The sequence below is a fragment of the Athene cunicularia genome, assembly GCF_003259725.1.
Source record: "Athene cunicularia isolate RWA chromosome 7 unlocalized genomic scaffold, athCun1 chr7_part2, whole genome shotgun sequence".
Taxonomy (NCBI): domain Eukaryota; kingdom Metazoa; phylum Chordata; class Aves; order Strigiformes; family Strigidae; genus Athene; species Athene cunicularia.
The window spans coordinates 678,119-688,716 of record NW_020799108.1 but is presented as its reverse complement, the minus strand read 5'-3'; the positions used below and the strand labels follow the sequence as shown (position 1 = coordinate 688,716).

The window sequence follows — 10,598 nt, the reverse complement described above, 5'->3', positions numbered from 1 at the left end:
GGTAACAGAACAAGAAAAGCGCATCCAAAATGGAGAGGAAGAGGGGATGTGCAGTACCTTTAGCTGGTCTTTGCACAAAAATGTAACTTCAGTTCACTTTTTCCCAAATACAGAGGCCAGCGATTAGCAATAAGAAGATGGAACTGAAAATTAGAACCGTAAAATAGGATCAGTGCTGTGCTTTGGTAGTGTCCGGTATTCAGCCCAGCAGACCCAGGAAGGAAATACCAGATGCTCTTTGCAACTGGTATTTGAGATATATTTCCAGCAGGGATTTCTCCCTCCCCAACCCCCCCCATGAAAACAGACACACATTCTCATTTAACAACTAATTGATTTATTTAACAATACAAATTTCTTTCTACTGCATGGTTTAGCAGAGAGAACTTGAGAAACAAAATTAGCTTCTTTTCTTTTTTTTAAAGTTTAAATGTTTACACAAAAACAACCTTTACTTCAGTAAATATAAAATTTACACACAAAAAAAACTACATTAAAAAAAGAACAGAATCATGACAAACCAACAAAACAAAACAAAAAAAAAAAAGGATGGGAATTCAGTGTAAAGGATCCAATTGCAAGGAAGGCAAGAGGGGGCAACACTAACAAGGCATCCCACTTGTACACCTAGGTATCTGAAGTTGTAGGTACAATACAAAACCAAAATACATTAAAATTAGGATTAAAACCTGTATTTTATACCATAACATTTTATGATATAAATATCTGTAAATTCTGTAGGCAACACAGTTAACATGTGAAATACATAGTTTGCTCTTCACTGGAAAGTCACTGGAGTGGTGTACGAGCCCCGTGTCACCCACGAGTGCGCTAATGGTCAGCAGCGAGCAGACTTTAGACGTCCAGCCCGGATGTGATAGCCCCTTGTTTCTTTGCCAATCTGTGCTATTTCTCACACGTCCAATGACATAATGAGAAACTCTGGTCACCTTCAGCAGTGATTTCCAGCACTTCATCTCCTGGCATTAGTCTGTTACCTGACTTAGGCATATTCACCTGCCAGATCCCCTTTTTCTCATTCCCTTTTGCACTTTATAACCTGAACTCTAAAGCTATCTTGTAGCTACCAAGAGAGACTGGCTTCTAGGTTGAGATATTTGGGATACAGAGTTCTTCAAGCCACCTTCAGGAATCTGTAGAAATATTTAAAGTAGGGTGGACAATTCATGGTCAAAGGTTATGTGATACAAAAAACAGGGACCTATATAGTGATGGCTAACTTTAGAGCTAAATCTTTAACATTTTTTTCTATTGCTTTAATATTTAAACTTAACATTCAGTTTTCATATATTAAATGAGCAAAGCATCTTATTGATGGAAGTGCTACATTATCTCCAAAAACACCAGGTAGCAAGGGAGACTGTAAAGTTTAAAATTAAGTGTCATTTTAAAAATCATTCAAAGGGATCAAGTCTCTTTTTTTATAATCAATATTGTGACTGGCAACCTATAAAAGCTTAAATTATAAAACTATTAGTGACTCTACTTTTTAAACTGTATGTACTATAAAGCTGTATATCTTTGTTACTTACAGATGTTACAAAGTTTCCAAGCCAGAAAGTGAAGGAGGGGGAAACTTAGTCTAAAAGTTTTATAGATTTCATTTTCACTAACAAAGGTTCATGCCCCCACAACAGATTTTATGCCATAAAAATCTGATTAAATTTATTCTACTACTTTCTTTTCTGGACAGATGATACAGTGTTCAATCATGCTTTGGAAGACCATTTTCAATGGGTAACTGTAGTTCTCTAGATCAGCAAGTCCGACTTGCTTTACTTGGAAACAAAAGCACCAGACTATCTCTAACTTGGCCCTCGTCCTGCAAAGAAAATCTGTAGCAAGACTCAGGCAGTCTGTTCTGAGAGCAGGACTGGCCCTGAAGCAACCAGCTACATTAACTTCTGGAGTAAGCATACGCCATGCTCTCATTCCAACTTGAGAAAGAGTCAAACAGCATTAAATTTAAGGAAATTGTAGAAATGACATTTGTTCTGTTAAAAACAAAACAGGGAAAACTTAAACAATCCACAGGTGTGCATTAAGCATTTAATAGCAAGCTTTTCTTATGTATATTAATTTAAAGATTATCCACAGGGATCTGTGATACATTGGCCCTGCCTTGTTACTATAATTAAATTTATTCAAATATTAATTTAAAATAGGAAAACAAAGAAACTACTCCTTGGGGAACATGTTTATTGTGTTTGAGATGATACACTGGGTGCTCTCTGAGCTACAAAGGGAAAAAGGAAATCCTTTCATTACAAACTGACAAAGGTAAAAGTTAAAACAGTTTTCACAACAGCATGTACCACATATTGGAAATAGATCTGGGTTTAATACAAATGACATAATTCCTAGTAATCTACAGCTACCTTTAATAACTTCATACAGATAATGAATTAGGCTAAAATGCACTATAATATTTGGTTGACTTCAGGAACAGTATCCTTAGTACATCACAAAATACATTTTGATATCCCAAAGAAGCAAGACTTGCAAGTAGGCATTTTAAACATAACTAATCTACAGCTACAAATTTCTACTCTTGATAGCATTTACCTTTTTGGGGGGCAGTATCCCAGTCTTCAAAAGGATAAAAGCAGAGTAGAATCAGTATAACATATACACAGAAGTCCGTATTGTAAAGGCTATAAAGATTTGTTGCACACTGCAAAGTTGCCTTCTGCACCTTCACACTGCACAAGCAGTTTGTCATTTATGTTGCATATCTCTTGGTCCACTGTCTGGCTATCCTGTCATGTTCTGCTCTGTTGGTCAGGTACTGAGTGGCTATGCTTCCAACCAGAGGGTCAGCTGCAAAAGGCAGGAGAAGATGCATTAGAAACCATTCCACAGTAAAAAAAAAAAACAAAAAACCAACCAAAACAAACCCAAACAAACAAATGATTTAAAATACAGAATCTATTCCAAAATCATCTTTGACAGGCCAGAAAATGCTGTGAGGTATAGTGGGCCTCTTATAGAAGACATTTCCAAGAGAAAGCACACAGGGCACAATGTACAGAAAAAGAAAACACAACAATCTGCTGTGGTTACCTGTATATTAACAACTCTTGCCCCAGCCAGGTGTGCTGCTTTCACCCCTTTGGAAGGGCTGCTGGGTGCAGGGGACATTCAGCGACTCCTGTCACAGTGCTGGACAAGGCTAGCATACATTAGGGTATCAGGACTGCAGGACACACACCGAGGGGATCCAGTTTTGTTTAAGAGTCATCAAACTTTTGTATCAAAGAGGTTGATCTGTTTCTCCCTAATCAATACCAGTCTTCTGTAAATGAATTGTCATCTTAGCACTACTCCTCAGTTCCTGCCCTGACAGCAGGCAGTTAGCATTCACTGCCTAACGACACTGGTCACACAGTTGTTGCTGAGCTGTACTGCTGCCAGCGGAGTTCCTCCTTTCCCAACGGGAACAAAGAACTCTCTCTGAAAAAGGGAAAAACCTCTCTGAACATTGTCCCTCTCACATTTGCAAGATTAAACATTACAACTGATGTCTTAAGAGAAGAGGCTTCCTATGACCCCTTCTGACCTAAGGATTTATGAGTTTATAACTCAGGAGAACTTCTTTGCTTTCTTGGATCAACCACTCACTTGCTGGAGCTCCTACAACACAGACCTTCAATGACATCAGCTGATTTTCTCCACCATACCTTGGGAAAAAAAGGGCTTAATGCTATTTACTTTCTGTTGTGCTACAGAAGTGAAAAGTGCCATTAAATCTGGGACTGCATCCAAGTGGAAGTGTTTCATCCCCAATTTTAAAAATACTAGTTTTTATTTAGTCTGCATAGAATCAAATATACCATTACATTCCACGGCAACTAAGTCAAATGGCTAAGAGTAAACTATCAGCTCCTTACCTGGGTTGCAGTCTGTCAGAAGAGAACAAATAGACAGCAGAACCTTTGAAATAGTCAAAGCAGGGCTCCAGTTGTCTTTCAGGATATCCAGACAGATGACTCCCTGACTGTTGATGTTGCAGTGATAAATTCTGGTACGGAAAGTAACCTGGAAACAGGGCATAAGAGGCAGAGAGTCAGTCATTCAGTGTTGCCCACGGATGCTGCCCCTTTGTCTCCAAGCAGCAGCAGCAGCAGGAGCAGCACCTGGGGCTTTCCCAGTTCTGCAGCGCTTCTGTGGAGGCAGCTCCTTTCTGCTCGTTTTCTAAAACACAATTATTTATCAGAAGAGTGTGTATTTACCGTAGTCATGGCTACCTTTAAGAAACCTACCATGGAGAGAGATCTTTGGTGCATAAACTGCTTTCACACAGGCTCTCTGGTACCCACAAAAATGAGGACCTACTTTGTAGTACTGTACGCTTGTTAATGAACAAATTGCACGTCAGGAACAATCTAATCACAAATATAACTTTATGCGGTTCCCAAGGTGAAGAAGTAGACAGAATTTGGCTGAATGTGCAATATTAGTTTATCTTTTCCTTTCTTTCAAAACCCTAACTATAGACCATGAAAATTAATATTTTAAATTGGACTATTGTATTATTCTTGTTCAAATTAGCAATTAAATCTTTGCCTTACCCTTCATTAAGCAGGACATAATATACAGCCAAAACAATGCTATCACAATTGCAGCATCCTCGTTTTTAAATTATTTCAGACTAATATTGGTAGCGCATGTAAGCATTACTCTGCACAAATAAGTTAGAAATATTTAAGTACTTTAATTACATAAAGCACAAGAAGATGAGGAAAATTTTCTGCAGAGGGGGAAAATCCTTTTTTATTAAACTACTAAAAATTCAAACATTATCATGCTCTAATAGAAAAACCCTACAAGATTTTTGTGAGGAATTTGTCTAAAACTCTGCATCACTTCATTATAACAATCTTAACTCAGGGAACATTAAATTTTGTGGGTTTCAGAGAAGTGTGAAGTACATAGAGATTATATTATTCTTTATGCTGTAATCCTTCTGGGAATGAAAGAATGTATTTGATTTCTAATAACAACGTTATAGCCACAAGGGCCATAAGTTGTAGAAACGCTGTGTGGTAGAATGTATTTAGTCTTTGTGAATGCCAGCAGTGTCCTTTCTGGTGATTTGGTCAAGAGACCAAACTAATTTGGCATTAAGGGTGGGGAGAAGAGAACAACCTTTAACTTCTCTGGTATCTGTTAGTAAATTATAATTTCCTAAGTGTCCATACTACCTCTGAGCAAGGAATGAAATTTAAAGTTTAGTTTCATTTAACAGAAAAAGTTTTGCTTAAAAATATTGTCAAACAAAGTTGCTGATTTTACCAGTAGTAAATAGACACATTTTACAATAATGGAAATTACCACAGTAATTTACCCAGTTTAAAGTCACAAAATATATCACTCTAGTTGTCTAAACTTATTTTAGCTTTCTGTTATTTTGATAAAAGTTATGTGAAAATATATAATATAGAATCAGGTTCGTAACAGAAAAAAGTTTACTACACATATATTTTAGTAGCTGGAATAAGAAGAAGGAAACATAAGAAGGTCTTGTGCTGTCTTTATTAAAATTAAGATTCTTGAATCTTAACTTTTGATCACAATTATCATCTCATTTATCACTGGTAAAGCTTGGAAATCAGTATTGACTGTGGTAATCGTGAAATAAATTAGACACAGGAATTTTCTGAAACGGCAAGGCAAGATTTTGGACTTCGTAGTTTTCAAGAGGTCATAAATAAATTTGATATTCAGAAAGCAATGAGCACTTGCCGCAAGTTACATTCTTCTCACACATAAAAAAAATGGTAAACACAATAAAAACCTTACCCTTACCTTTGGTGGCTTGAATGGATAGTCAGATGAAAATGTGATATCCAGGAAAAAAACGCCTCCTTCGTATACAGAACCTGGAGGTCCAAGTATAGTAGATCTCCATTCATAAATGTTATCTCCTTTAGGACCGGCACTGTGTAAAAAAAAAAGAGGAGAGAGAAAAAAAGATCAGGCATACATTTGAGAGAGGTGTTTTATGGATTTCCTTCTGCATTCATTTTGTAATACAAACCATCTGCCTATCTTTAACATCTGCCTAATTTCCAACTGATTTCCGTGGGTTCAGTGTTTTAAAAACAGGCATGAAAGCTGGGCACTCCGCTGCCCCTTTGGACACACAGCAATGAAACAGATTGACCAACAACTACTGGACTGTCACTGTCTGAAACACACCCCCAGATCTGCTTTCTTGAGTATGTGGTTGCCCTGAGCTACTGTACAATGCCCTTCCAATGACATCATATCCATACACAAAAGGAGTTGTATATCTTGACCACAATCGTCTTCTCCAGGCATTAAATGGATCATACCTTCCTTAAAAATGTGACTTGCACATTTATTGCCACTTGTTTCATGGCTAGAGTGAAATGTTACACCCTCAGGCAGGAAAACTGGGGATGGGAGAGACAGAATCAAGTAACCTGGAACTGAGCTTCCTGCAGCAATGTCAATCCAAACAACTGTTTTCTTCAGGATATATGTGTTATGCCTCCAGGCAATCAACATTGAGACTACTAGCCAAAAATAGTTTATTTAAGAAGTACAATACTGAACACATTTCTCACTAGGGGAAGGGTTATTGCTTAATTAATTATTAAAGTAAAGCCTTGAAAGAAAGGATAATAAACAAGCATTTTCTTGACTTCTGAGCCATCGTACTTAATGCTATTATCACACAGTAACTATCTAACTTCCTTACAAAGAAAAAAAAGCAAAGCATAGTCTTATTTCTGTAAGCAAGTCTCAGGGTAAAAACTAACCTAATCTTCCACAAAAGGTCCCGAATTTGAACTGTTGAGATCCAAACTGACTGCTAGGGAAAACACCACTGCTGAGCTCATGCAGGCACACCGGATTCATCACATCATGCACACGAGTCAGTAACGTGGCACTGTAAAAGATCCTTTCAATTCTCCCCACCTTGGCAGCCTACCAGGCACCACCTACATCTCACAGACACATGGTGGTGAAGCATCCTCATCCTTCTCCCTCTGTGGTCCCAAGGAACAGGCACTGAGGACTGTCATATGGGATTAAACATGAAGCAAACAACTGGGCACAGCACCAAGCTGTAGCCTGGGAGTTTGTGGTTTCTGGCATTGCTCGACACTCCAAGGAGCCTCCCTAGGAGCCCTCCAAGTGTTAAGGCTCTTCCCATGTCACGTCACCTCATGTATTTGTCATACATATGTCTGTAGTCTGTAACATGGTATGCTGGACATTCATCTTTCCTATGTAGCCAACCACATGGAGACACTCAACAGAGAAAAGGAATATGAACAGTCTGCACTACACATCTGCAATTCCCGCACCAAAAACTTAGCTATTTTTACATTAAGATCATATTTGAGAAGAAACCAAAAGCTGATTTTCATTATGAATTCCCTTTAAATTCATAACTTCCCAACATGTTTTTTATCTTGCAGACGTTTCATGTTCCAAATGTTTAAACTGTTGCAGGCCTTTCATTAACAGACAAAATAATAATGGATTTTGGCTGACATCCTATTTAATTCAAACCAAAAAATTATTTGATGGAGCTGTGGCTGTTTTCCTGTTGCCAAAATCAAAGTAGGTAACAACAGTGTGCTGATCTCCAGAGTACAGCTAAGAAAGAAAAACCAGAAGTGATGTCAAAATAAAGTTTGGGTCTAAAATCACTAATCTTACCTTTCTATTTGCAATCAATACACAGAAGTGGGAAAAAAACAGTAAATAAAATTTTAGGAAAAAAAGAGAAATCCAGAGGCAAGGCGATCCATTTTCAATGATGTAATGAACCACTGGTACTCTCAGTCACTCCAGAAGATAATTCCATTCATGCTCTCTAAAAAGCAATTAGTGTAAGAACTGAAAATATTGGGGCAATAATGATAATATTTAAAACCCACATAGGCCACTGAAATGTTTTAATTAATTCTTGACATTCATCAAGCTTACAGCCAATTAGTATTGTGCTTGGAAACCAAATTTCTATGAAGCAATTCAATTTCAGCATTAGATGTCCTAATGACTGTTTCATAGTTTAATGCAGAGGTTAGTGGTCCTGTCTCATGTGTCAGGTACCCTTCTTTCATATACCTCTAACAGCTGGATGTAATTCAATCAGATTAATGAAACAGCTGAATTAAATTAGTGACATATTTCAGCCCAATGAATCAGTCACAATTAAGTGTGGCACCAGCCTGGTGCCAAACTATCTGGTAATCACTCACCAAGTCAGAGCAAGGGCATCTATCAGCTAGTAGCCAGAAGCTAAGTGCAATAACTCTCTGTCCATTACTACCTGCTATCCTCTTCTATGCTACAGCTGGCAATATATAAAAGGATCAGGTTATAATATGAGAAGGGGATTCCTAACCTTGTAAGCAGAAGAAAATGCTGTGTTCGAAACCCCTCCTACTGCTGAGAAAAGATTGCTGCAATGTCAAAAGTAACACGAAGTTGTAACAATAACTGCACTCAGATAAGGAGAAAACGGTTAAATCATACAATTTCATTAGACCTGACTGAGGTTTGTGAAATTTCGCTTTAACAGCTGAAGTGGTGTCTCGCTTCCAGTGGTATAAAAGATACTCCTGCTTCATTAGCAACCTGAAAATCCCTGCAATTACTATATTATTGGTGTGAGGAGACACGAGATTAAAGAGCAGAGACAAGACACCACGCTTCTACCACCTGTATATTTCCACTGGGGATCATCCTCAGCCAGCCATACCCTACCTTGTCTTTTGTATACTTACCAAGGAAATCTTCTTTTGAAGTAAACAAACCCACGCTCTAAGGCTCAGCAAAACATACCAGACCTACTCACAGCAGTCTCAGCCTCTGCAGTGATTTCCACAAGGACAGGACACTGGGGTTACTCCCACTCGGACAGCCACAGAGAAGAGTAGAAAGGGCAGTCCTGCCACAGGCAACACATGGGTTGCGTACCGAGCGCCAGAGCCCTGCCGGAGTCTCCGCCTTGGACTCTCCCTTACCTCAGAGCATCGTCTCAGTGCTGCAGAAAGCCCCAAGGAGGGAACTGCCCCTCCCTGGTGCAAATCTAATTTCTCCGTTCCCACAGAGGACAGCAAAATACCTGGGCTGAAAACTGGGAATAAGGAAGCTTTATTCTGCAATTTTCTATCTCTATTTGATTGACCCAGAAGAAATACTCCCTTCTGTTGGGCACGAATGAGGCTGGCACAGGAGGTGCTTCTAGGGGTGTACTTGAGCTCTTTATTCCCAGAAGTTCTCCTGCTGTTCAAAAGACTCACTCTCCTATTGCAAACGCAGGCTTCAAGCACCTCAGCCGAAACCTTGAGACCAGTATGGTGAGTGCCACACTGGACAAACACCTCAGGCAGAGCACTACAGTGGGTAACTTCCATGGTTTTTTTCCCTTTCCTTTTCTCATCACTGAAAGACCCAGTTCCTTCTGACTTCTCCCAGGGAATCCATATGGACACAAAATCCTCCTCTATTCTGCCCTTTAAAACACAAAATCTTGATGGAGCCACAAATGTGATGACAACTTCAGTGTTTGGGCTACGCAGCATACATACATAATGCATACATACATACACAATGTGCAGTTCATTGCTACTAGCCTGCTGCCCTCCTAAATTAACTCACAGAGCACTGCAAATTCAGTAAAGGCACCACCAGTATATTTTCAATAAAAGAACCACTTGATTTTTTTAAATATAGGCTAAAAAATCATGGACAAAATAAGAGCAAATTAATTGAAATGACAAAATATTCTTTGCAAAATTAAGAGGTTTTTACTTTATACACAAAAGCTGGATTGATTTTTTCAAATAAATTAGATAAATGGACAGAATAAAGTTAACTGGCTACATCTGCTTCCTAAGTAAATATTCATTATGTCACTTCACTGAGGGATATCTACCTGATCCAGATAAGACAAAGAATTTATAACCACTCTCTATCCAAGCTAGTCTACTGAACAGATTTAATTTACAAGTGTGACTTCAAATGGTGAATTTGAGAAGATGTGAGGTTAAAGTCTAGGGGCCCATGGGGTCACACCAGGTCCTTTAAACCTAACTCCACTGAAGCCTAGCTCTCAGGTTTCAGGAAGATGAAGAACAGCTTTTCCAGCACAGTGGTATGAGCATTCACACGGATGCAGCGGCATTCACACCAGCAAGAATTACGTTAGACTCCTGATGCAATAGTTACAGAAATCAGAATGCGGAATTTGTTACAGTTCACTAAATCAAAATGCATTAAAGCTGCCCATTTGGAACTAGCTGCAGGATGAGAAACTAGGACAAGAAATTTCCAATCTACATGATGCTAGTAGCATGCTGCTTTCTGCACTTGCTAAATGCGTTTCTCCTGTCAACAGCATTTCTCTGAAACACACGACTCTAAATTTGGTGACAGAATGGAACTTCATAGTACTAAGACTGTGATAATTAAGAAGAAAAAGAGTGAGGGAGAATGTAATTTAGCTAGATTTAATGTTAACTCTGTGTTATGCTTTATTATGAGAAACAATTTGGTTTTGTAATAGGATAAAACTGGGGGGGGGGGGG

The 10,598-nt window shown here is 38.6% G+C and overlaps 1 protein-coding gene across 1 annotated transcript in view; it reads right to left on the bottom strand.

Annotated features, from left to right (window-relative positions):
• Window positions 1-317: 317 nt before the first annotated feature.
• UBE2E3 (ubiquitin conjugating enzyme E2 E3) overlaps window positions 318-10,598 on the bottom strand; it is a 59,954-nt gene continuing 49,673 nt past the window's right edge. Inside the window, exons 3-5 of the mRNA XM_026853274.1 lie at window positions 5,830-5,962; window positions 3,912-4,059; window positions 318-2,841 (exon numbers count right to left, since the gene is read on the bottom strand). Coding sequence (XP_026709075.1) covers window positions 2,744-2,841; window positions 3,912-4,059; window positions 5,830-5,962 — 379 coding nt within the window. The 3' untranslated portion in view covers window positions 318-2,743. The remainder of the gene's footprint in view (window positions 2,842-3,911; window positions 4,060-5,829; window positions 5,963-10,598) is intronic.